Genomic DNA, 27754 nt, shown 5'->3' on the forward strand with positions numbered 1-27754 from the left:
TTTTGTGATGTTATGGAATTATATTTTTCTTTCTAAAGCTTCATTACAATAAGAGCATATTGACAACAGCTACCGATGGAACGACATGAGCCCATGTAGGGAATTTCTGCAATAATTGTGTGAATTCTTCAGTATGCATGTCATGGTATTCCCACAGCTTCGTAACAACTCCAAACTCAGCCAAAAATCCTTCATAATCATTACTTTCCGTCTATAAAATTAAAACAAATGTTATAGTTTTCAATTTTTGATTTTGTTAATTGATTACTACCTCGAAATCCATCGTGATGTTCCATGGTCCGCTGGGTAGGCCATGTGTAATGAAAACGAAATATCCTTCCTGGCCATTGAACTTTACCGGCGGTGGAATAACATCTTGCAAGCTCCACGCTGCCAGTTTTACACCTGGTTTAGTTCCTACGAAAATCGAGCAAATTGCAAGCTACCTTCCGCCTTAAACGTTATCCTTTTTACCCGCTCGCTAAGTTGTTTGGTTTCTTCGTATCCCAGTGTGAACATATTATGCGTCTCGGGACGTCCTTGAGCTGGTTTCCAGTAGTGACTAAAACCATTCAGTTGATGATGTAGATTGCTAAGAATTATACACAAGAACTTACTCAAAATGTGTTTGTCGCCACATTGCGTCCAGCGGGATGGCACAGAACAGGTCACTGGAGCAAGTATCCATCTTATCCAGCGGGACGAAACTATCGTCGCCAGATGCAATGTACTGCTGTAAGGTCCGTCCACCATTGCGGTCTTGTACTTCAAATAGGAAGCCGTGGTCCATATGTTTCAAAAGTCCAATCTCGTCATGGAATATGCGGAACGTATGCTGCAAATCGAAACAATTTGAAAGGTTTCCATCTAATTTTTAGAATACATACTGTCACAAGATGTCGTTGAGTAGTAGGATGTCCATCCGCTGCATCTCGGTACGGAAAGCCAATGGGGGTGAAGCATGCAAGTAATAATGCAATCAACGATACAGCAGAAAAGCTAGCCGTTATTTGCAGTGGTTTTTTCACGAGGGTCATCAACGGTAGGAAGTAGCTACAGCTTAGCAGTACTCCTATGGCAGCAACGATACCAATTATAACATCTGGATTGATTACTCTTCCCGCCCGTCCAGTGATCGGGACAAACAAGTTCACAAAAACTATATAGTAAAATGAAGTACAAGCGACAGCAATGAACTGGAAGAGTAGATGAGCGAATACCCATTTTCGCACCGTTCTCTGGAGTCGGCCGACAGCTGTTAGAATGGAAAATGCCAATGAACATAGCTGTAGAACCATGAAAATGTAACCACTGCGAAGTCCAGCAACTGTGAAAACAAGACTTAGGATGCTCCAGAACATGCTCACTCCTATCAGTCTCGCCTGGGTGACCATTCCGGTGTTCAGGGGACTCTGTAACAAACAAAAAGCATTGTTAGATTCATATAGCCTTAAACGTATAGAAGACATAATTGACACTTTTCAACTAATTTCGTAAATTGAACGTGTTACGTAATGAATATTGTTGTGGTTTGTCGCAAGAGACTTCCATGAGAACACTCTGGAATGACGGCAGGACAATGCGAAACGCGTCATCACCGGTCAACGAAGACAAGGAGTACTCAGACAGTTGGATATTCAGCTTCGCGCGGAAAGTTTGCCCGGATTCGGTGTCGGTTCAAACCAACCTTCGTGATCGTCCTTCGTGTAGTAACGAAATAGATTCCCCGTTTTCGATGGTGGAATTCTCCGACTCTGCGCTCCTCTCATGTAACAACTCAGCTCCAGGAATGTATAGAATCAAGTTCAACTTGCTTAAAATCTCCCAGACGTCGCGAAGAGACGCTTGTTGAACTTATTCAATCAATTTCTGGAGCACAACATTGTTCCGGATGACTGGAGGCAGGTAAGGGTTATCGCTATTCAAAAACCAGGTAAACCCGCGTCGGATTATGCATCGTACCGTCCCATCGCGATGCTGTCCTTTATACGGAAATTGTTGGAGAAAATGATCCTTTTTCATCTAGACAAATGGGCCGAGTCGAATGGTCTACTTTCAGATACGCAATTTGGATTTCAGAGAGGCAAAGGAACGAGCGACTGTCTTGCGTTGCTTTTAACTGAAATTCAACTGGCCTATACGCAAAAACAGCAAATGGGCTCAGTTTTCTTGGACATTAAGGAGGCTTTTGATTCTATTTGTATCGATTTATCCTTTCGGATAAACTCCACGATAGTGGGCTTTCACCAATTATGAACAACTATTTGAGCACCTTGTTGTCTGCGAAATATATGAGCTGTTCTCATGGAAACTCGACAATTTCACGAATTAGTTTCATGGGTCTCCCCCAGGGCTCATATTTAAGCCTCCTTCTTTACAATTTATATGTAAAAGACATTGAGGGTTGTCTTGATGAAAATTGCTCGCTAAGGCAGCTTGCAGATGACGGAGTTGTGTCCGTTATAAGGCCAAGTGCACCGGACCTGCAAGGACCATTGCAAGATACCTTAGAAAATGTGTCTACTTGGGATATGAAGCTGGGTATCGAATTCCCTCCGGAGAAAACTGAGTTGGTTGTTTTTTCTAGGAAGCATCATCCTGCACAGTTACAGCTTCAGCTAATGGGTAAAACAATCACTCAAAGTATTTCTTTTAAGTATTTAGGTGTCTGATTCGATTCCAAATACAAACATATTGCGTATCTGAAATAAAAATGCCAGCAAAGGATTAATTTTCTTCGTACAATTACCGGAACTTGGTGGAGAGCCCACCCGGAAGATCTGATCAGGTTGTACCGAACAACCATCCTTTCGGTTTTAGAGTACGGCAGCTTTTGTTTTTTTTGTCCTCTGTTCGGGACCTAACACTACTGCGACCAATAAATTGATCTATTGTAGTATATCCCGTGTCCTTAGTTTAGTGCATGTCGTATGACTATATCACTATTGAGAAATGATGAAGTATTCGTTTTTTTTACAGTTGCCACTCTTGCATTTATCGCAAGGATCCGACGCTATTTATACCTTTCGGAGTGTTGAAACACCCTCCAAAGGCGCGCCCCTTTGTCAGTCAAAATTGGATTCCTTAGCAATAAATTTAAGGTATGACACCGATAATGACCATGCATCAGAACCCTAGTCTTAACCACTTCAAACTAGGGAACAACGAATAGAAGATTAGGAATCACATAGATGAAGACAACTAACTAATTTTTTTCCTTGTTTCAAGATCATCCTCTAAGCCGCGAGTAATCAGCCCCCGCTTTACTAACTAAGTTTTAAGTAATTTTGTTATCTAAACAATGAATATTGGCTCCGCAAAGCTACAGCAAATGAGCCTGGAAAAATAAATGAATTATTAAAAAAAAAGATCATCCTCGGTAGACAAAGCCGAGTCTTGTCACTATCAACAAGGCATACAAAATAACAAGGACTAAGATGTGTTCCTTGGATTACTGAAAAATCCTGTTCCCCTTGTTTGAAGTAGTCAGGACTAGGAATCGGTGGTAGCTTTTGCTTCCAATCCACAGCAAAAATACACATCCTTAAGCTGCAACGGATCCAATGCCGTTGCCTTCGTATTGCGCTAGGCTGTATGCACTCGACTCATACGATGAGTCTCAAAGTACTCGCGGGTGTTCTCCCACTGGCCGATCGTTTAGCTGAGCTGTCTTTCCGGTTTCTCATCCGTTGTGAAGTAATGAATTCTTTGGTAATAGAACACTTTGAGAAGCTGCTCGACCGAAATACTCAAACAAGATTCATGAGTTTGTACTATGAGTACATGACGCTGGAGGTTGGTCCTTCTTCATTAATCTCAAATCGTGATTGCTTTCAAGCCTTCTATAGTTCCTCTGTAAATTTTGATCCGACCATGATGCAAGAAATCCATGGAATACCGGATCACCATCGGTCGATGGTTGTTCCCTCAATTTTGGCAAACAAGTATCACCATGTAGGTAACGATAAAAGATTTTTCACAGATGGGCCCACTGGATTTTGTGTATTTAATCAATTTCATAGCGTCTCCTATAAACTGCAAAAACCATGCTCCGTATACGTTCCGGAACTCGCAGCCATATTTTACGCAGTAGAGCGAATTGCCTCACTACCTTCTGACCATTATTTCATTTTTACGGATAGTCTTAGCTCATTGGAGGCTATTCGTTCAATGAGGCCTGCCTGAAATACGATCTAAACTGAGTGCTTTATCTAACTGCTCCTAAACTATCACCTTAGCTTGGGTCCCATCTCATTGCTCAATTCCGGGTAATGAGAAAGCGGACTCATTGGCTTAGGTGGGCGCTATGGAAGGCGATATTTTTGAGCGACAAATCGCCTTCAACGAATTTTTCTCCATTGCTCGTCAGCAAGTCCTCATCAGTTGGCAACAAAAATGGAATGATGGTGAATTGGGAAGATGGTTACATTCTATTCTCCCACAGGTGTCGAACAAACCATGGTTCAAAGGGTTGGACATGAGCCGCGACTTTATACGCGTTATATCAAGGCTTATGTCCAATCACTGCTCGTTAGACTCGCATTTCTATCGAATTGAGCTCTCAGGCAGCAATTCATGTGCGTGTGGCAGTGGTTATCACGATATCGAGCATGTTGTTTGGTCATGTACATTACACCGTGTTGCCAGATCTGAGTTATCCATATCCCTCAGGACCCGAGGAAAACAACCCGCGATACCCGTTAGAGATGTCTTGGCGAGCCGAGGCCTCGACTATTTAAATTTAATTTATGTGTTTTTAAAACGGATAGATTTGAGGATTTAGTAGTTAGTGTCATCTTGTGTTCTCCCAAGTTGTTAGTTGCCCATCGGTGTACCCCCATGTTTGTCTTTTTCATCAGAGTGTCGCCTAGTTCGAGATCAAGAGCACATTGCTCTCCAAACCTTGTGTTCACTATCCCTACCCTGCCATCCATTTGTTACAATTTGTTACCCCTAACCTCGAGATAGCCGCGAGTAATCGGCCTCCGCTTTACTAACGTTAGTTTCAAGTAATTTTGTTATCTAAACAATGAATATCGGCTCCACAAAGCTACAGCAAATGAGCCTGGAAAAAATAAACGAATTATTAAAAAAAAAATCATGGAAATATCAAGAACATTAAAAAATACGAAAGTTTAGCTAAGTTCCATTCATTTAAAAAAAAATGCGAGAACTTTTAGCAAACAGCGATAAATATCTTCAGAAATTCCAGAGAACTTAGAATTTAGATAGTTTGATGATATTCAGTGAAGTTCCAAGTACATCGAGGACGATCAAATAGCTTCAGAATAATCCCATTAACAGCGACTTACAAGGAATTCCGTGGCATTATGGGGTATTCCAAGAATTCTATGATTGATCTAAAAACGTTAGGGAATTTTAAATATATAATATATATCAGAAAATTTGCCGGACAAACAAATTCAGAGAACTTCAGGTAAGCATAGTCAAGGGAAAATAAGTGAGCGTTTTTAATGGTTAGCATACTTAAGGAAAATTTTCCAAAGTTCAAGGCAAATCAATTTATTTCAGTAAATTTGCGGGTTGTTTTAATAATACCCGGAAAGTCTAGACTATTGAAGAAGTTTTAAATTAGTGTCGATAATTTAATGGAAGTTTCATGAACTTCAGAAAAATCATGAGAACTTAAGTGAAAATCATAAAACTATACTAATTATTTCATTCTAATTCCATAAAAATTGCGGGAGCACAAAAGTTCCAGAAATTTATAAAAAAAACTTCACAGAAGGACAGTGGTATTCAGAAACATTTCGAGAACTTCATAGGAAAAATTTGTGAAGTTCTCAGAATAGTCCATTTCATATTCAACGGAAATTTCCATGAAGCTATCCTCCGAATTCAATTTTCTTTTAGTTTTATCGGAATTACCTTGAAATTCTCCACAATAAGACACCCTTTGGAAAGATTATCAGAATATTCATTGAATTAATTTCAGATTTCGTTTTGAATCTCACTCCTTCCCTTGGAATTCTACTCACATTGAAAGTCTCTTAAGAACTCATTGGCATTGCTACTCACAATTTCCTTAGATTTCTTCTCATAATTTGTTTGGAAAACTCTCCTGAATTTATTTTACAAATTCCTTTGAAGATGTCCTGGAGTTATTCTCAGATTTAACTGTAATCCTTCTTTTAGTATTTTCAAAAAAATTCCAAGGACTTATGCTCCGAATTTGTTTTCTCCCACACACTTTATGAAATTGTTCTCAGAATGCCCTTGTAATTTTCCTTTGAAGTTCACAGGAGTTGTGCTCCTCAGAAATTGCTAAGAGTTTTCAATAAAATTTATTTATAATTCAATTCAGGGTCACTTATTTTTACAACTCTCAGTCACTATTTAGTCACTTATTTCTTCAACATGGTCACTAAAATCACTATTTTTGACAGCAGTGATGGCTACCAGCCCTGCTATTGCGCTCGCATCACTAATCCGGAGTCGCGAGTGATCTGCGATGCGAAGTTACTCTTACGAAGCTGCCAGCAAAACTTTGCATCGGTTTCAGTGGAACGGTAAATAATAAATATATTATCAGATAATTTATTACTTTTGTTATGTGCCAGATCTCGAAAAACGATTGAAGTTACGTATATTTTAAATTTGTCTGAGCTACAGAATCATGATCATTTTTTGGAGACCAGAACGCTACCAGAAAATTTTTGACCGAATTGTTAAATGTGTTTGTTGTTTTTTTTTTATTAATTTATTTGATAAGGCTCAATCGAATTAACTTCAGACCCGAGGATTCTTGTTCACTATACAAAACATCGTAAAACTAAAGTCAAAAAGTACAACACAATAAACATTTTATCTTCCGCTGTCGAAAAAGCCTCCTCCATCAGAACGGGTCCGCTTCCAGTGGTTTCATTGTATGGCAGTATAGCCAACGAGGGACAGAGTGGCTTCCATTGCAGCAATGGACGCAAACACGTGGTCATCACTCCTACACTCATCACGAAACGGTTGCTTTCCGAAGTCGGTGTTGCATCGACCGAAAGAACTGTTGAAGAAGAACGATGACCAGGACCACACAATTGTTACTGCCGAGCTAGCATACGGTTGCGTGACACACATCGACACTATCGACAGCCGAGTGAACAATGATTATATTGATATAGAAATATTCAATTTAAATCAATACATTTCCTGGCGTCAATTTTTGAGACCTCAAATAAGATTTTTTTTTAAAGAATCTGGGACTTTGTAAATTTTAGGGCTTGAGTTTTTTTTTTAGAGATTTTAGTCATGTATTTTTTTTAATCTTCAGAAATAATTAATGCATGCAGAAATTTGTATGATTCTGGAACGATGATTCCAGGCCACCGAAATTGTAAGGAGTCAGGATTGCAAATCTACCATTAAAAGCTGGAATTCTGAGATAGAGACGAGCTTTTATTTTCACCAGGAAAAACTGAGAAAGTGTCGAAAAAGCAATATTTGAAAAAAAAAACATCAGTTGTTTTTTTTTTCATGCAACGACATATTTGAAATTAGATTAGTTCTGCCCTTTTCGGAATTGACTAAAAAGTACAAACACGACCCGCTGTAACTACCGTCTTGTTAGGTTAGGTAAAATTCATTTTTTTTCTTAGTGTGTAAGTTACTCACGAAATCCAGTTTGTAACCTTAACCTAATTGCGTTTTTGAAGACATTTTCATTTCCATCATCGTTGATCCTTAAATTATGGATTCTAAATGACTTACTAAATTGTCCTTAAACTTAAGTTGACATACATATATGTTTGAGTGAATGCAATTATCCAATATTTTATTTAAATCGCCATTTTGAAAACTGATGTTGGTTGCGATCATTATTTCAATGAACAATGAGCCAGGAATGCAATCCAGCTGTATAAAATTAATAACTCTGAAACGGAGCATTTTCGTGGTTTGATCTCTCCGGTCTTCGATAGTTGATAGATAGATAGTTGAAAATTCATCCGCCTACAATTGAGTAGAAGTGACACTCTCTCTCTCCCTGAGTTAGTATCATTAGCCGTGTGGATCTTGGAAAGTTACACAAATATAGCTAATACGATCAATGAACGAAGCTGGGTGAATACCGATGGTTCGACATTGCTTAACATTACTTAAGCTAATGAATTACCTTGTTGTTCTTGAAGAAGGCATTGAAGAACATCTGCATCAAGCAGTGACAAGCCAATGCAGGAGCACAGTACATTCCCAGTACCAACCATGTATTGCTGTACCAGGTCATAAGTTTATCCATAGCTTCCAACTGTCGCGCAATTGTCGCACAAGTCGTTATGCTTAGCAATGCGCCCAACAGTACGCTTAAGAATCCATACAAAACTTCCATCCAAATAGACTTGTTCGCTTGATTACCAGCTGCCGCCGATAGGCCAAGATATGGTATCAGCACTCCAAGTATCGCTACCGTTGCATTGATAACCGCCGCTACCCGCATAGAGTAATTTACGAAAAACAATCCAAGAAAATCAAAAAATACAGTATTTGACCCCGCTTCGACTTCGATGGCTGATAAGTGATCAGAATTAGCCATTTCACGAGTTAATGCAAGCACGTTATCTCCGGTGCGCTGCAAAACAGGTAACGATAGGTACTCCAGCGAGTCGTACTTGGTGTGATAGCGATATCCATGCAAGAAATGTGCCAAATCCATTCCCGGTATGTTACCGTAGTCTCTGAAAATCCTGAAATCCGTATCCGATGGAATCAACTTTGTGTGGAACAGCTCCTCCGCCATTGCTTGCGCAAAAGGATGCCTCACGGCTTTCGCATAGGCGTCAATCATCCATGGCCTGTTTGGTCCACTCTGGAAAAGAACCTCCTTTCCCCCGGATCCGGCTGATTCCAAATTTAAAAATGCTCTCACGTCCTTTGCCCAAGGATGCTGGGTTATGAAACCATGTGAAGCTTGCAGCAATGTTTCTTCTGCTCCGTTGAACAAGAATATAATCGAATGTTTATTTCGTTCCGGGATCCTCGACATGACCCTCAAAATCTCCAACATTACCGCACAACTAGCAACGTCATCACTCGCACCGGGACTGCTAGGCACTGTGTCAAAATGGCAATTCAGCAGCAGAGCGTCATCTTTCTCCCCCTTTAATTTTACCACTATGTTCTGTATGTTGCGGTAGACAGTCGTCATCGATGTACCATAGAATGTTAAATTAAATGCTCCGGTGACGACCTGATTTTCCATAATCACTTCCTGATCGGCATGTTTAGTCGCTTGTATGGCTTCAATCTCTCGCTTGAAAATCCCAACTGCCAACTCATCATTTGCCTTCGAACCAGCGACCCTTGGACCCAAGTCGGTAAAACTCTTCAGATTATCCCAAGCACGCTCGGCTATAAACGCTACAGGGTTTCGCTCCAAATCGGCTACAGTTAAGGCCTCCGGGAGATTGGTCAGAAAGAAGTTTGTCACTGATCCTCCGGCCAGCACTAGGGCCACAATCACAATACCGTACCATGCACTAATACGATGAACATTATTGGCATCGTGATCGATTTTAAAGTACACAGTTTTAGGAATATTCTTCTGTTTCGGCATGGTATCCTATCTGGATGACTCTTCAAGGTATACTGACATCGGTGGAGCTAACCACAAGATTAGGTCGTAGAGTTTCGGTGAGAATGAGTTCTTATCGGGAAGATAATATACCGTTATCACTTGTTCATAGCATACACGAGCACAAGCATGAAAATATGTTTAAATCGTTAATGTGGAAGTATAGTAAATAAATTGACTGTACGCAAATTCAAAATGATGTTCAAAGAAATACCACAGACAAACAGACATTACATTCACAATCACATTCATCGCAAATAATGTTTTAGTTGGGAATGTGCTTGCATTTGTCATGGTGGCGCCACTAGTGGTGTTGAGTACTTGGCACTGATGAAGTCGCAAGTAGTAGACGAAATACGCGTATCTGTCAAAAGATAAGCAATTATAACGGAATTAAAAGGAAATAAACCAACCCACTCAAAGCTCTTCATAAAGGGATTCCGTTAAGAGGTTCGACAAATTTAAAGGATTAGGAAATGTATGAAAATATTCTAATAAAATCCTGTAAAGATTTTTGATTAAATTTTCATGGAAGTTAAAATATAGACAAATTTTGAAGAATTCGAACACAGGTCCGAATTTGACTCAGGAAAAATGCTGCTTTCTTAGTAATAACCCATTTAACCTAGTGATCGTTTCGTTGTTTAATTTTAATGTGTATCGCAACCGAAAAAAAATTCAAAATTACGGGCAAACATCGGGAACAAACCGGAAAATTGCTAATCGGAATTCACTGGTTCCACAATCCCACAATTAGAAGAATGAAGTTTCAGCCATTTGATTTTTTTCAAGTTCGTTACCTTAAATTTCAAAGTTCGGCGTTTAAAATATTTTTGCTAGTTTTGGAACTTGAAAACTTCTCACATTCCCTAATCCCTAATCCCCCCTACAGTGTTGAAAAAATATCAAAAAATCAAATCTCACAAAAGAACAAGATCATGCTTGATTTTCGTAGACAAAAATCAACAAGCAAACAACTGCGGTTGATATTGCATGCTGTGATATCATCTCACCAAACTGTGGTGAGATTGAATTACATGATTTTGGCTTTACACCCAAACGCAACCGAAACTTCCATAACGGCTGGCGGCAGTCGCTTCGTGTCTGCCATCGGTGAAGATAAAAAAGAGATGACAAACTATGCTTTCTCTTTCTAAGAAAACGAGGTGCAACGGAATAATTTTTTCGTCGATTCAATTCACAGCTTGATTTTTGCACGTTGTGAATAGACTCGCAATATCAAAGAAGTTTGTAAAATCAATATCAAGCATTATATTTTGCTCCAATATCACGCGTGATATTGAGAGCGTATGAGAGTGGAATAATATCAATTTGCTAATTGATTATGCCATAACTGCCCCCCTTCATGTCCAGAATATTTTTTACCAAACCTTGAATCTTGACCTTTCTATGTGTTCAATTCTGGATAAATTGAATTCGTTTATAATTTCCTCCATAATACGCTTGAAAATCTTGTGCAGAACCGTCTCTGAATACACTCTGAAATGCTCCTTATATTATTAATGATTCTAGCAATTTTCTGAAAAAATGCTTCTGAAAAAATCACTTGAAGTTCTCCTCAGCATGCACTTAGTATTCTCCTGAAATTACCACAGGAATTTCTTTTTGGTTCTGCTCAGAATTCCCATTAATTCTTTGAAATGCTCCTCATAATTTCCTTGGAAATCTCTTTTAAATTGTCTAAAAATGATCACTGGAATATCCTTGCAATCCTCCTCAGAATTCCATAGAAATTTTCCCCAACATTTTGTTAGAGCTATCCTCGGAATTCAGGGTTCAATTTTCTTGGAATTTTGGTTGGAATTATCATAAACATTTCCTTTAAACTCTTTTAAAATACTCCTAAGAAAAAATAGTTTCAGTATTATTTTTCTTAAAAATAAAAACCTCAAATTAAATTTATCGTTCTGTGCAGCCTATTTTTGATTGGGATTTTGATGTTAATCATTTTCAAGTTAATTTGTATTTCAAATGAGAATCCATAAATGTTTTAAAATAATGTTTCAGAAAGGCTATGTCGCTTTTATTCATTAGAATCTCATAATGTGCTTTATTGTGTTCACTAAATAGTTAGAATTTATACTATTGTTTTTTTTCTTCAAATAGTACAAGCGATACTCCCTTAGCACAGTCGGTAAAGGCGCTGCTACGGAGCAAGTCTATGCTGAAGGAAGCTGGGTTAGATTCGCATCCGGTCTATTAATTTTTCGGGATGGAAAATTTCTCGACTTCCTTGGGTAAATACAGGCATAGAAAGCTCTCAATTAAAATTTGCTTCAAAAACACTAAGATGAGAGCAAGCAAACAGTTAATATGCTATAAGCAATATGCTTGAAATGCCATGTAGTAGCAAATAATACAAATGGTATTTTTACGCAATGAAAACAGTTTTTTATCTGTCGTGGATTTCTTTTGAGAGGATTTCGCGGATCAAATTTTGAAGTCTTGTAACAGCCCTGGAAGTTTCATGGGATTCTGAGAGGTAAAATCTGAAATGTGTTAATTTCTTCGCTATTTGGCTTGGAACTGCTCTTTTTTTTAAACAATGAGATTAAATCTAGGGAGATGTGTTTTTGCAATAGTTTGTGCGATTAATGTTATTGCTAGATTTTTTTTAATATGGGTCATTCCAGCTCAAGTGGGTACAGAATTTAAAAAAAGTTGTGGTCGATGTCACCGATTTGAACCAAACTTGACCAAAACACTTATTTTGGCATTCTGAACAAACGTCTTTTTTGATTTTGCTCTAAAGTGCCTAGATCCTTCTGGGTTACAACCCTGTATTTTCGAGATTTTTAAAAAATTTCAACTTTCAGAAAAGATTACTCCACAACCAAATAAGCTATTCGTGATCTTAGAACGACAATTTGAAGGTTTTTAAATATTTGAATATTAAACTTGAGCTGGAATGACCCATATGTCAATCAAATTTAAACAATTCAGTCGTTCAACTTTTACCCGAAACTCTGCACTAGTTACTCGCTCTGAAACCATAGGTTGCTTTATAAAATGCATCCATGTGTTAATAAATCAACTGGATACCTGTCTTTTATCGGCTGGAGTTTCATTCGAGCATGTCTCGAAATATACTGCCACACACTATCCATGCCAGCCGATGCTTCGTTTATCCATGCACGTTGCACAGCGTTTACGAATGATTTTACCAAAACAAAATGAATTGAAAAAGAAGAGTGGGTTGATCGTGGGTGGAAAAACACGGCCGGCTCCTGCAGGCTTCCAGATACACGCAATAAATCCAACTTCTTCTCTTCTCTCAATATCATACTAGCATAGGGACTCGCCGTGTATGCGTGAAATTCATTTGTTTGTCAGAGCCCTGTCTCGTTGTGATTGTGTTGGTGAAAAGTGTTGGAAAATTCACTTGTGTCAGGAGAAAAATCGATAAACGATTCTAATAGAGTATCAGACGTCTGATCCTGCTGTGCACTAATTGCGACCAATTTTAAATCGAAATTTTAATCGCATAGAGGCGGTTTCGTGAACTAAAACAATTATTTTACTGCAGTCGAAGAAGAGTCTCGTCGATAGACGAATGAAATCAAGTAATACAAAGCTGTGTTTGCTCGGAAACAATATTGAATTTGATAGTTGCTCGTCTGACAAAGAGCTGAGAGGTTTTGAGCCATAAGGAACTATAAGTCTCTTGCTGCTGAACTTTCGTGAATATCACAAATCATACCAGAAACAAAAATCCTTTTCATTGAAAAGTGAAGCAAAAATCACAATCTAGTTTATCTGAATCGATACTACGCCAAACCTGGCAGTAGTGACAGCAAAGTGCATATCGTAATTGTGTATGAGTCATAATATATAACGAATAGTGCATATGACAATCTCTCTCTGTGGTGCGCGGTCGGTATAAAAAACGAGCAAAACAAAAATAATAGAAAAGCAAACGAGATCGTCGACATCCTTCGTGTGTAAGAGGCAAAAAAAAATACGATAGTGATTGCAAAAAAAGTGAGCCGGAGTGGACATTTATTTTCGTTGGATATCAAAAAGGCAAGATTTTCACCACGAATCGTAATGTAAGTATCTAAATCTGTCCGTAGGTAGGTGTGCTGTTCCTTACATGAATATGGTTTTCGCGTAAAGGATGTAAATCATTTATTGTGTCCTTTTTATCAACTAGCCTACTATTGATTTCACCGATCATTTTCTTTACCTCAAACGATATATTTCGCCTACTATCGATCTCTAATGAATGTCAGCATAACAAACGATATATTTGTCCTATTCTCTACACTGCAATAATTCAATATCTTCCAGACAATCGTTAAAGCATCGAGCATATTTTGAATAACGTCGCTTGAATTGAATCATTACTTCATAAGATTAAACTGTATGCAAATTGTATTGTACTGATCATACATTGAATGCAAACTAAAAATCTTTTGTAAGGGACGGCTAAAAATTTTAGTTTAATTGTTAAACAACAAAAAATCCAACACTAACCATTTTTTGCATTGCAGACGAAGGTACGCGCGCTAGGCATAGCGCAGCCGAACAACCACCACCAGACCGGCGGCAGCCTAAGTGGCTCGCCAGGCAACAGCAAGCTGGCCGACAACGGTACCATCACCCTGCCCAAACCGATCCTCGGCGGCGGGGGAACCTCGTCATCCAACAATGGTGGCAACTTGGCAGCCGGAAGCCTTGGAGGTAATGGAACGGGCGGTTGCAACGATTCCAGTGCTCAGGACACGATATATTTGTGCAATTTCCGCGTCTCAGTCGACGGTGAGTGGCTCTGTTTGAAGGAGCTGCAGGATCTCGACATCAAGGATGGCACTCCCGGCCTCGGTGGTGGAAGTGGCAATGGCAACAATGGCGGCGGTGGCAGTAGCGGCTTTGGTGGCAACGGTGACGGTGATGGCTCGCTCAATACTTTCGGTATCATTGAGAACGTAAAGTGCGAAGAGAAGATTATCGAACGCGATTGGGTTAACTACTACTGTAGGTGCTATTTATGGATATTGTTGTTTGTTTATTGTTTCTCGGTAGTGATGAGCGTTTTATGTTATTCAGTTACCTATAATTTGCGGTGTAAGATACGGAAATAGCACAAACCCTCAATCGAACGATAAATGATAGAATTGGTGATTTTGGCTTTAAGGCATACGTCAAGGGATGCAAATGCTTTGCACACGCATATGTTATTATTTGTCCATTTTATTTTATAATTGGCTAATATCTGCCCGTGTTTTAATTTATGTTCACGCCCATAAAATGGGCCTCTTTGGCAGAACTTTTTTCCATCCTTCATTAGTTTGACTTAACTAGGTACATATCTGTTTTGAGAGTTCAACAGATATCTCCATTTGATTGTCGTTTAGTTGCCTAAAGTAATTTTCATAAAATCTTTAACCATACAACATACCCAAATGCAAAGAATTCCTGCTGAAGACATTCCAAGATAATTCGAAAATAGGACGCATAAACTTTCGTTTCTGTTTGAAAGGAGTCTAGTCCATTTGGCATAATGTTATCTGGTTGACATACAAAAGATACAGTTAATAGTACTCTTCGTCGTCATTAAAATGCTTTTCGCATATATATATATATGTAATCGAAAGGTTTTTTCCAAGCTTGTTGCCATTTCCAAAAATACTTCTTTTACCTCTTCGAGCACCAAACTGGCCATTCTATTTAACCGTTTTCTGATGTATTTATACCGGTGGAAAGGCTATTTCCTCAACTTTCCATAAATATGTTTGACACGCTATCTGTTTTTGTAATTGTACCGTAAAATCCAGATTATTACTTTTTTACAAAATTTTCAAAGCACTCTTTCAGTAGTGCAGTTATAAACTTGACTATGTAGTATTCTACAGGGAAAAATATGCAAGGAGAAATCCATCAGTTTTAACTCGCTAAAGTGGCTTGTCTATCGATTCGTCAAAAAATGAACTAACAATCGTACCAACTACTTATGACATGACCAGTTAGACCATAAGAAAGGAGAACTAATATCCTTTCCAACATAATATAAACATCAGAAATCCGTTGAAAATTACTAAAGACCAGTGGCGTTTCCTTAACCTCAATCTACCTGTGCACCAACTCTCAAAACATAAACAATTATCAAAATATTGCTTGCAATGGATAGATATCGAGTAAACAAGAAGATTAAGTGTATTTTTCAACCGATTCGAGTATGGATATGGCTTAGTTGAAGATACTAATTTTCAAATCGGTAGAACTGTTTCAAACACATCGTCGGTATTTGAGCGTGTCGGTGATCATCTCTTTTTGCCAGTGGTGGCGGGGGGAATACCCCTCACCACTCCTCTCCAACGGGGGACTTTGGTAAAGAGAGATGATCAAACCGATTTGTACCTTCATTCTTAAAAGTTGTCCTTACTCGCTTTCTACTCTCTATATAAACAAATTCACACTGCCGTACTCTAACGGAACTAACTCTATAGTTTCATCTCCTCATCTATCGTATAAAAATTACCACTCTAGTCTGTTATTTGAAATTAGCATCTTCAACTATTTAAATCGTAGACTTCACACAGAAGTAATATAAAACAAATAGTTAAAGTATGAATATGGAATTAAATCTGTTTTTGAAAGTTGGTGCACAGATGAAAAGGGAGGTTACGGGACGCCACTGCCAAAGACATTACAAAAATAGCGAAAAATGTGATTTCGGTTTGGTACTCGAAGAGTAAATCTTACGCAATTACTACGCCATGCCGTTTGTGAAATTCGAGAAAAGCCTTCGTCCAACTTTACCTTATTTTTAATGACCAGGTGTTGTCTCGCTTGATCCCGTTTGGCATAATGCCGTTTGGAATAATAGTCGTTTGGCATAACAGTGGTTTGGCATAATGGATTTTTTTTTTAATTATTGGGCAGGTTTGGGCCGAAGGGTTTCACAATTTTATGAGATAGTCAATATTTGGGGTCGCCAATTTCCCCGAAAAATTGTAGTTGAAGTTTCCTGATTTTCATGAACCAAGTATCGTAGAAGCATTTGTATTAATGAAATGATAAGGAAATTACCTCAGCAATCCATAAACAATATAATCTGATGAAAGTTTTCCACGGTTGAGGAAAATTCTTCAATACACGACGTGTACATATTGCCAATTCAGAGAAAACTTAGCATTTTGCGTCAGCATGCTGTGGCTGTCAGATGCGTTGAATTATTTTCACTGAAACGCCAATATTTACATGATTGACAAATCGCAGGTAATCATGACATTTTGATCTTTGAAAACAACGCAAATGAAAAAAAAGAGACCTACTGCGTCAGGATCTGTCATGATTACCTGAGTTTTGTCAAAAAATCGTAAATATTTACTCTGTGTGCAGTGAAGAATTGTTAAGTTGCATTGCGTGTGTAACGGAGTAATTACCCCGCAACGTGGGTAGATCACCTTTTCGAGGTACGTTACGGGATGTAAGATCTACCACCGATTCCTAGTCCTGACTACTTCAAACTAGGGGAACAGGATTTTTCAGTATTCCAAGGAACACATCTTAATCCTTGTTACTTTTTATGCCTTGTTGATAGTGATAAGACTCGGCTTTGTCTACCGAGGATGATCTCGAAACAAGGAAAAAAATGATCTTCTATTCGTTGTTCCCTAGTTTGAAATGGTTAAGACTAGGGTTCTGATGCATGGTCATTAACGGTGTCATATCTTAATTTTGTTGCTAAGGAATCCAATTTTGACTGACAAAGGGGCGTGCCTTTGGAGGGTGTTTCAACACTCCGAAGGGTATGAATAGCGGGACCTTTCAATTAGACTCGGATCCTTGCGATAAATGCAAGAGTGGCAACTGTAAAAAAATCGAATACTTCATCATTTCTCAATAGTGATGGAGTAATACGACATGCACTAAACTAAGGACACGGAATACACAATTTTCCGAACAGAGGAAAAAAAACGGAGTAATTCGTAGATTGCATACTGGCAACTGACATGTATCAACTTTAACGTTCTTATTCTGATTGCTTAAGCAAAACTATTTGGGAGTGAATAGTTCTCCAATCAAAGTTCAGAACAGGAAAAGCATGACAATTTACATTGCCGGCCACGCCCATCTTCTCCGTTACGGCTAGTTCATCTCTTATGGGGAAAGGAAGGATATTGTTGATGTAGCATCTAATTAACGGGAGGCCATCCGGAAGGCAGAGTGCTAGCGCTAATCCTGCAAATGCAGCCGAAAACTATGAAAGCGAATGCACGCACAAATCAGAGAGCAAACTATAGACAACCGTATCCGAAGGGGTTCGAAACTGCACTCCTTTCCACGGTTGAGGAAAATTGTAAGGAAAAACCACTTGTTATCGTCTGTGCATCCTCAGTGGTTGAAGATGGTGTCAATAGTCTACATATCAAAATGGTATTTCGGAAAATTGCATCTCGGGAAATGGATCATTCTGTATAATCATTAGTATAAAAAACAATAAATAATAATTATGCCATTTACCGGAGCTCAACAAAGAAGGGAGTAATATCTTAGTTGAAATAAAAATATAGAACATTTCGTTCTTTTTTAATTTCAGTGTCTGCCCGTTTTTTGGCAAAACGTGATTTTTGACTTCTTTGCTCTCTATAAAATCCATCGATCACTGAATTAAATTTGTGGATTCATTCTTTGCGCTGCGTTTAGATTAGGCATGTCAATTGATCAACTCAGTTGAATTTATTTGGCTTGAAAAGTTGAGCCTGGTGCAACTTTTTTTTCAGTTCAAGTTCCTTTATTTAACGTCGGTGTCTGTTCCGCAATCTAGTGCCAATCACCGACGGACATCGATTGCCATCCATTGACGACAATCGAATGTGCAGGAAGGCAGCTTCCACACCTGCGTAGGATATCGCACCCATTCACAACACACATGGGTCGGGACCAACGGCTTTACTTCCCTTCCGAAGAATGACGTGACCAGAGATTTTTATGCCTCAGAAAAATCCCACCGACCTCGGCTGGGATTGAACCCAGACCCATTGGGGTTTTAGAAAGCAGTCACGCTTACCACTACACCACCGGCGCCGGCCTTTTCAATTCAAGTATATTGATCAAATCAGTTAAATTCAGTTGAAATCATCTGAGTTGATTAATTGACGTGTCTTGTCTAAACCCAGTTTAGGATTCAGAGATAACTGGTAATCTATGAAAAAATATCCAGAAACTGTGCAAAGTAATAGTCTAAGGAGTCGTTTTGTAGGAGGCACTGTATTTCATGAAGCGAATGTTCAATTACTTTAATTTTGATTATTAAATAATCAATTAAGGAACAACATGTTCCTAGTCTTCAATGAGAGAACCATTCTCTTCTTATTTTATTTCTCAGAACGGAAAATTAAATTCCCAATAAAAAAATATTCCATCTTAAGTAAGTAAATTTTGAAATAAAGTTAAAACAAGTTGATCGATCTTATATCGAAGGAAGCTAACATTTGTTAGAATGTGCAAGTTAGGATTGATGGCCACCCTACGGTATAAGTTATTTTTCCGCATAACAGCTCCAAGTACCATTTTACCAAGTATAATGCCAAGCGACCCTTATGCCAAACGGCATTATTCCAAACGGGGTAGACCCACGGAACACAACGGATTTTTCGTTGATTTCAATCAACATTCGAACTAACCTTATGCCAAATGGTCGGCACCCTCGGAACCGTCTTATCAATGTTTCTTTCATTTATGCTCAAGCAGCTTCCCGCTTTAAAGAAGAATGTCAAATCGATATAAAATATATTGTATGCAACAAAACGCAAGTTAAACTACAAAAATATCTCAACCTAAAAAAGAAATCGCGCATTGTGCTTATTTTTGTATCGACGCAAATTATATCTAGTTAAGTTCCTTTAGTTTAAACTATATTTAAGCTTTTCGTTTAGAACACGCTGCTTGGAACCATTCTGCACACGCACATCTCAACCTTGTACCGGCAGGAGTAAGAGTACTTATCAGCTCGCTTCCGCATCATCCATCGTTCCACGTATCAGTTCGGTAGGCTATATTTCCACCGCGAAGATTCCGTACCGTCGTCGGTTTAATCGTTGCCGGTTGTTCAACTTTCGATCGCTGAACGTCATCATTTGGATCTACCTTTTTGAGTTTTTCGTTTGCCAACTTGTACGCTGAACTGTTCTGCAAGTCTTGATGCCCATTGCCATTCTTCGATTTTTTGACACAGCTCATGCACAGACAACCGCGTCCACAGCGCCCTTTTTTCTTTCGGTCATCTTTTGCAATCAAAGGAATCTTCTCGGCGGAATGCTGTTTCGGTTGAAATGGATTGAAATCTTCGTCATCTTCCGTGTCCGAAAACGGTGGTATTTGCTTGCTAGTTCCCGGTTTTTGTGATTTCCGTTCCAGCTTTTGAGGTTTGACGTGTTTCCATCCACTCTCTACAATTGTAAAATAATGTATGTAACGAGGTTGAATGATTTTTTATCGTTAATATTACCGCTAGTTTCAGAAGGGTTGCTCCTTCCTGGTTGTTTTTCCAGCATTAGTAGAACGTCTTCGTCCGACTGATCACCTCTCCGTTTGAAAAATTTCTTACGATCCCATGGCTTGAAATGCTCACTTCTCGTGGCAGCTTTTCGTTTCATTGCTTTACGATTCATCCGAAGCTTCACCGATATAACTACAATAAGAACCAGTAGGAACAAAGCAAATATGACAGTGGCCGTCAACGTCTTAATCCGTAGCCAGCGTCTTTCGTCTTCTTCCTGTTCGTCTTCATAGTCCTCTTCAACCTTCGCTGATTCGTCTGATCCCAACAAGCTTTCCAGAAATCCTTTTGAACCAGACTCTTCATCATGCTCTGTTATTGATTTTTTCTTTATAGATTTTGCCGCAATGTCAGCTTCTAGGGTTTTCTTGATCCGCAAAATCGACTCCAAACCAGGATAGAACTGGTCATCCATGTAGTGTTTTATGAAATTTTCCTCGATCCACTGAATAAAGTGAGTGGCGAACTTGTTCGTTTGTTTTCCATGGGGAATACAGTGTAGAATAGTCCCAACGTAAATTTTCAGGATTGACAATGAAGCATTCGCTCGTGGATCGTAAACTTGTCTTGCTTTGAGAGGAACCCATAAGGAGATGACTTCTTGAGTTTCGTCGTCAAATTCAGCCTTTGGTAGGGGAATTTCCGTAGTAGCATTGAAAATCAACTCCGAACAGTTCGTGCGGTTTTGATAGCTTTTAAGAACCTGTACATTCGACTGGGCATCGGTGGCATCCAAATTAGGCCGTGACCAACCGAAACCATCTGTATCCAGCCGAAGCTTAACTTTTCTATAGTAGTCACGGACACTACGGACAGAGTAGTAGCTCACGTTTCCAGAATAGAAGCAGTACTTGCAAACTGGATAAAGATAACTCTGTAGGTAATCACCAGCTGTATCGTACCAGGCTGCAACGATCACATCATTCTTCGCTACTAGTTTGTCTACCATGCTGCCAACGGAGGAGAAGTACAACAGGAGACTTTTGATAACTTCGTCAGACAATGGTTCGAATCTTTTCTTGCGGTAAGGCATCAGATCCTGATAAGAGATAGACGTTAGGGTCCATTTATCTATTGGATATCTTGTACCAACCTGAAAAATTCGCTTGGCCTCTATCAATCTCGGATCGTCCGGATTGAAACATCTACCCAGACGGTTGTAGAGCACGGTTCCGTAAGTTTGATGATCGTCGATAGCCGCAGCAACGCTTACCACTTTAACACTATTCATTAGCACACCAAGCAGCAACACCGTAAAACAATAGAAATAAATTCGCAAACCCGATCCAATGTGACTATCAATAGATGCAATCTGCATTATTCCATTTCATTTTCGTCCGATGTTGATCTTCAACCGGATAAAAACACACGTATTTCACATTCAGAAACGTCACATGAAAAAGCAATCGTTTTCACAATGCCTACTGTTATCGAACTCGTCATCTGAATGTCGCCTTCCGCTTGGTTCTTTCTTGTTGCAGCCCGTGATCCAGCCTCGATCGAACGTAGCAATTTGGTCAACATATGCAAACTGGTAGTTAAGGAACTGCTGGAACAATCGATCCGCTTCGGCAGGATGCTCGATTCTGATCATCTACCTCTGCAACACTTCTTCATCGTATTAGAGCACGTTCTTCGACATGGGCTGCGGCCCAAAAAGGGCCTTTTGGGACCCAAGAAAGAACTCTGGGATATACTGCAAAGCGTAGAACGGTACTGCATTGAGGCACAGGATATTACTTCATCGGTGCGAGATCTTCCTACGGTTCGAACGCACATGGGCCGAGCAAGGGCGTGGTTGAGACTGGCCCTCATGCAGAAGAAGTTGGCTGACTATTTGCAGGTGATAATTGAGCATAGGGACGATACTTTGGCAGAATATTACGAACCACATGCCCTGATGATGAGCGATGAGGTAGTTTCCATTTAAGACCCATAATAAGAAAAGCTTTTTAGGTCGGCTTGTTCACGAATTTCAGATCATCATCGTCATCGGAATTCTGGTGGGGCTCAATGTAATCGACTGCAACCTATGTGTTAAAGAAGAAGATCTCGATTCACAACAGGGCGTGATCGATTTCTCGCTTTATTTGAGGTCGAGCTCACGGAATAGTCCAGATGATGAGAATAACGGAGGAAATGGAACAGTGAATGCAATCGAAGGTACCACAGCCACCGGAGCCATGACTGCCGTTCTGGATCAAAAGAACTACATCGAGGAATTGAATCGACATTTGAAGTACGTGTTGCATAACTCTGCTTATAAACGAACATCATAATCTTTTTCCATCTTTTTCTAGCGCAACCGTAACCAATCTGCAAGCCAAAGTAGAATCACTCACTACAACGAATGCACTTATGAAGGAAGATTTGGCTATTGCCAGGAACAGTCTGATGGCTCTGCAAGCCGAGAACGCCGCCTTAAGACGCGCGTCTCAGCATGGCCAGCCATTAGACGATAAAACGAACGTTCTCGATCGATTCGACCCAGAAATGGCCGAGGCGTTAGCTGAAGAACGAAAGAAGCGCCAGGAAATAGAAAAAGAGCTGAATCTTCAAGTACTGATTCCGGGTTAAATTCATGACCGGCTTTGAATGACTGGTTTTTTATTTCCATCCAGATTTCCCTGAAAGCTGAAACAGACATGGCAATGAAGCTACTGGAGAAAGACATTCATGAAAAGCAAGACACTATTGTATCGCTCCGACGTCAGCTCGAAGACATTAAATCTATCAATCTGGACATGTACCGAAAACTGCAGGTATAGCGGCCATTTCTATTTCTTGTTATTTTTATATGTTCACCTCTTAAGTTTGGTAATACTGAAATATTCGTTGAATTGTTTAGCCTTAATCGAACCTTCCCATTGAAACTAATAAAAACTAGGAATGCGAAACGGAACTAACTCAGAAAGGTGAGGTTGTAACCAGACTACAGGTTAAAGCTTCTCAGATCGGAAAGATTCTTTCAAATTTGGAAAAGAAAGGAAACCAGATGACTGATTCTCAAATCGGTACGATCTCTTCATTCAACAGCGGCGCTAGCGGACCTCCGAGCAAGAAGGCATATCTAAAAATAGGCACTATTCCACCCTTCAATGCCAACAAACTGCGCAAATCCCCTTCCGTGGGAGTGACGAAAGTAACGGAATCGAACGAGAAATCCAAGACTGTACCAAACTCCGCTGAAGACGGGGAAAACAATCCGGTTGAACAGGCACAGGAAGCAACCAGCCAGCAGACTTCCATGGCTGACGAGCAAAGTAAAACTAACTAACCCGTAAAGTGTCAGACACTAGGTCTTCGATAACCTTCAGGCTTGCAGTGTGATCAACCCGTTACTTGTAAACTAGCGATAGATCGTGAATGCTGAAGTTACGGTTAAAATTATGTAAAATGGATTAATTTTGTAGACTCCTCCTAATCAGAAGACACAAACCACAAAATAAAGCATTTGTTTTTTTTTCTATAAAATATGTCCGTTATATACTCTTAACAGGAATGCGAAGCATCATTGAAGCACAAAACCGAGCTAATGTCGCGCATGGAAACCCAGCGAGAGTCAATGGCCACGGCCATAGCGCAGTTGGAGAAAAAGTATGACATTTATACTGTTATAATAACAATTGAATATATTTAACAACAACATTATTAAATAAGTATTCTACGCTTTAGTTGTGTACTTATTAAATAAAATTAATACATACTTGCTACGATTGCATTGACTAAGAAACAAAGGTTTATCTTCGTTTGCGTTGAATATTTGAAATTTGGTTCTATCATGAGCGAATGGTGTTCTGTCTGGTTCCGGTTAATCCGAATCGACAAAAAATTGCTTCCTTGATATTATTGTTGAAAAGAACAACTGGAATAGCCCCTTGCATCATTCCACACGTTTGACTTGGAGTTTACCAGTAAAATTTCGTTCGTGCTGCTATAATTGTACAAAAAAAAAAGTAATTTTATAGTTATTATGCTAGTATAAAAATATAACATTGCTTAAATAAACAAGTTCGACTAATGAAATTGATTTTATATCCTACTGCTTATTTATGAAAGAAAATCTTACCTTATTTGCTTGTTTATTCGAAAAAATAGACGGTTGTTGTGATGTGTCCAGCGAATCAAAAATGTCTTCAAAATTGTTCTATAACATTCGCTCGAATGTCACAGAAACCCGAAAGACATTGGTTCGAATGTCATATATATGAACTGCATTTTCGCAAAAAAATCATTCTCGGTATGATACCAGCATAGCGACAAATTGTCTCGAACTTTGAGAGGAGAGGGGTGGTGGTTGGTAGCCTCCTTTAGCTCAGTCGGTAAAGGCGCAGCTACAAAGCAAGACCATGCTGGGGGTGACTGGGCTCGATTCCCTGTCCGGTCTAGGAATGTGTCGGGTTTGAAAAGTTCTCGACTTCCCTGGGTATAGAGTATGATTGTACTAGCCACACAATTATACTAATGGTGCAATTATTGTAAAGGTACAGGCATCGAAAGCTCTCAATTAATATCTGTGGAAGTGCATCTAGAACACTAAATTGAGGGCACGCATAAGCTAATATGCGATAAGCAATAAGCTTGAAATCCGACTAAGAAGAAGAAGGTCGACGACTTTTTACGAATCCAAAAATTATTATGGGAGGATGCCTATGTCTGTATTGTTTAGTTTCAAACTTAACAAGTTATAGATTGCCCTCCCCATGGACATGGAGGTTGACGGTACTGAAGCAAAGGGTTATGTTTAATTTCTTTATATTTGCAACGATGATGATTTTCCATAGTGACACATATCACCTTCTTAATGCTTCAGTATACCTCAAACGATTAATTCTTGGTTGTTAATAGAACTTCCGTGATGCAATCGGCTGCTTCATGCAGACTGAGCAATTCTGATTATAGTATCAGATTTGTTCTGTATACAGAGGAACTGGGAGGGCTTATTAGAAACTTCTCACCAATAAAGTAATGACCTTCTAGTAAATTTTGCATATCATTTTATTAATATTTTATTTTATTTAAGCATATTATTTTTGTTACAGTCAATTAGCATTAGCATACAATACAAGAGATTTAATATAACTTGCTCGGTTTTGCGTAAAATAATCAATATGTATTTTGCTTGTAATTACCTTTGAATTTTTTTTTGTGATTACAAAATCTTCCTAGTTTTGTTAGAAGTTTCGAAGCTAACACATGTCCACAGGCCTAATAGAAAGATAGACAGACAAAGCGTATCATGAAGAATAGTTGCATGCAGGGTTGCTTCCACTCACTTTCTATAGATGAGTGATTTTCGGAGTTTTGAATTCGTTAGATGTTGTAGTGGGGGTTTGTGTTGTTGGATGCGGGAGGAGATTGGAGGGCGAGTGTTTGACGCATAAAGCCTGTCAATTTCGCTTTCAGAGTGTCGCAGTCAGCGGTTTTATGATTCGTGAGCGCTCGCGATTCGTAGAATCGTTGATTGTGACTGCCAGTGGATTTGGCGGGTTTTGTGTGTCGGACGCTTGCTTTTTGGCCTTTTCTTGTGTCTAACATGTGCAGAGTATCATTATAGCGTCTAATGGTTTTGAGATTCCTGGTTGAGTGAAATATACTTGTGAGAATATCTTTTTGAGATTTTAGTAGTCACGTTTTGTTTGTAGTTTATATGTTATTTCTTTCATGTAATTATCGTAAATAATAGTTATTCAATAATAGATAATTCATCCATATATTCAATAATAAATTTACGAATGACTATAATTTGGATACCTAACAATTGGACAGAATCACTAGCAAGAATAGGTTGTGTTCGCCTTCGAAAATATCGATTCGTTTTTTCAGGGTTGTAGTTTTGGTTTTCATCAGTGGCCCGGCTCTGATTGTGAACGATTTAGGTAGTATTTTTAGGTAACTATTTAGCTTTTAGCACAACTTTGCTACTACGAATCCACAAAAGACATTAAATTGGAGGCGGATTCTGGTACGGAATTACAGGCTGCTATTCTGAGCAACTTATCTTCATAAAATTAAAAATTACATTTAGGTATTAATTAGCAAATATGAATAGTAGTTAACTTTAACATAATTTTGATAAAACAATCATTTCATCCAGTTCACTTTAAAACAAACAAGTATGAAAGGAGATTGCTTAGAATAAAGATAAAAGTAATAAGCGCAATATTAAACGACATTAAATTTGAATCTGATACGGTAGGCCATATAACAGAGTCGATAGCCATTGCAAATCAACCATCTCTACCTGCTTATTTTCCTAACTTTCACTATTATTGCTGTTACTCTGACTATCTCCTAAGTTCAACAGCTTTCCTTACTATCCGGTATCGTAAACAGGATTCATTTGACCCCTGTGGTTATTATTCTGTGATGCCAAATCTATACCTCTACCCTGGTGCAGTATGGACAGCGATTTTTCGCTGGTGACTTGGCCCTATGACCCCCTTCTGTGCTTGAAAATGAAAACAATGGTTTGAAATAAATTAATATTTTCCTTATTATCCTAACTGGTATCGAAGCCTAAAAGTGAGAAATTCAATTAATTTCACATTAAGCGTTCGGTTATAATCAGGATACTCACTCAGCTCTCTCGCCAGTTCGTCGTAACTCATCTTTACCGATGTGAGTTTCTCAAAACGCTACACGATATGACCACGAGTGCCAATTGAAATCAGTTCAGTCATTAAAGGATTAGTAATTTCCATTTAATTCCACTACCTTATTTGCTTATCCTTGACGGATACGCTTATTTCGTCTACACTGTGCAGACTTCATCAGTGTCTTATACTAATAATCTGTCAAGGATAAATAAATAAAATAGTGGAATTAAATGGAAATTACTAATCCTTCTCTCTTCCAATTAATCATTTTACATCTTATGGTAGGACAGGTGATCCAAAACTTTTCGATTCCTCTAAAAGTTTTTAATCTTGCTTTAAATAATCAGCATCTCAATTTTTAATCTTATAAAAAAAATCAAAACAGTGAAAAATGTTTTGGGAAGAAAATTGTTGATCATATATCTGGCTTTGCAAATATAGAAGATTGATTTTTCACAAAACACTAAAACAATTATATAGCAGCACGAATTAAAAAAAAAAAGTCAATGCAATCGTTAGTCAATTAGCATTTACATTTAATGGACCTATCCCAAAACCTTTTTTATTTATCCTCAGTAGTTTCTGCAACCAACGAAGTTTTAAATTTTAGTTTGAATTGTTATGTCCATACAGATTATTTGTTTGCAATTTTATTGCTAATTTGAGAAAAAAAAATGAAAATGGGATGGTATAGGTCTATTACCTAAGTATTATCAAATTATAAATTTGTTTAGATAGCAAAATCAAGTTGCTGACTCAATAAAATTTTCCAACATAGACATAACTCCGAAACGGCCAGCCTGAATGCCCTGCAGGAAACCTCACAAGCCTTATCACTTCAAGTTGTTTCCTGTGAACAGCGAGCGACACGCGCCGAAGCGGATTTACGCATCGAGCGGGAATGGCGAACCTCTATGCAAGAGAACGAGGTCAAACACAAGGAACAGATCAGTGCTCTGCAGTTGGAAGTCCGACAACTCGGTGATGAATTGAAGGTAATTTCTTTTGCCCATATTTAGTCGCATCGCAGATTAATTAATATAGAAT

At 38.8% G+C, this 27754-nt stretch overlaps 2 protein-coding genes and 1 pseudogene across 3 annotated transcripts in view; 1 reads left to right on the top strand and 2 right to left on the bottom strand.

Annotated features, from left to right (window-relative positions):
• LOC135700424 (endoplasmic reticulum metallopeptidase 1-like) lies at positions 1–9603 on the bottom strand (annotated as a pseudogene).
• Positions 9577–27754, top strand: part of LOC135700411 (protein RUFY3-like) — an 18876-nt gene continuing 698 nt past the window's right edge. The window contains exons 1-9 of the mRNA XM_065220903.1: positions 9577–9639; positions 13510–13650; positions 14095–14578; positions 21590–22023; positions 22088–22347; positions 22409–22667; positions 22730–22870; positions 23608–23705; positions 27486–27702. Of these exons, the coding sequence (XP_065076975.1) occupies positions 9577–9639; positions 13510–13650; positions 14095–14578; positions 21590–22023; positions 22088–22347; positions 22409–22667; positions 22730–22870; positions 23608–23705; positions 27486–27702 (2097 nt within the window). The remainder of the gene's footprint in view (positions 9640–13509; positions 13651–14094; positions 14579–21589; positions 22024–22087; positions 22348–22408; positions 22668–22729; positions 22871–23607; positions 23706–27485; positions 27703–27754) is intronic.
• Positions 18674–21537, bottom strand: LOC135700430 (uncharacterized). 2 transcript variants are annotated; one of them, XM_065220942.1, is made up of 3 exons: positions 21202–21537; positions 20058–21147; positions 18674–19998 (listed from the first exon to the last, which is right to left on the bottom strand). In XM_065220942.1, exons 1-3 carry the CDS (start codon positions 21424–21426, stop codon positions 19571–19573), a joined length of 1743 nt encoding a protein of 580 aa, XP_065077014.1. In that variant the 5' UTR covers positions 21427–21537; the 3' UTR covers positions 18674–19570. The 2 variants fall into 2 exon arrangements, with proteins under 2 accessions (XP_065077014.1, XP_065077013.1); XM_065220941.1 differs by having other exon boundaries at positions 20058–21537.

This window comes from Ochlerotatus camptorhynchus, unplaced genomic scaffold, assembly GCF_037179485.1.
Source record: "Ochlerotatus camptorhynchus isolate MF236.1 unplaced genomic scaffold, CSIRO-AGI_Acam_v1.1 ptg000136l, whole genome shotgun sequence".
Classification (NCBI taxonomy): Eukaryota; Metazoa; Arthropoda; class Insecta; order Diptera; family Culicidae; genus Ochlerotatus; species Ochlerotatus camptorhynchus.

Excerpts from the sequence above, each read along its gene's own strand:
- LOC135700430 (XM_065220941.1), bottom strand. The coding sequence starts at position 21,426 with ATGCAGATTGCATCTATTGATAGTCACATTGGATCGGGTTTGCGAATT. Across the intron at positions 19,999-20,057 it reads CAACCCTTCTGAAACTAGCG|AGAGTGGATGGAAACACGTC; the intron begins GTAATATTAACG and ends TTACAATTGTAG.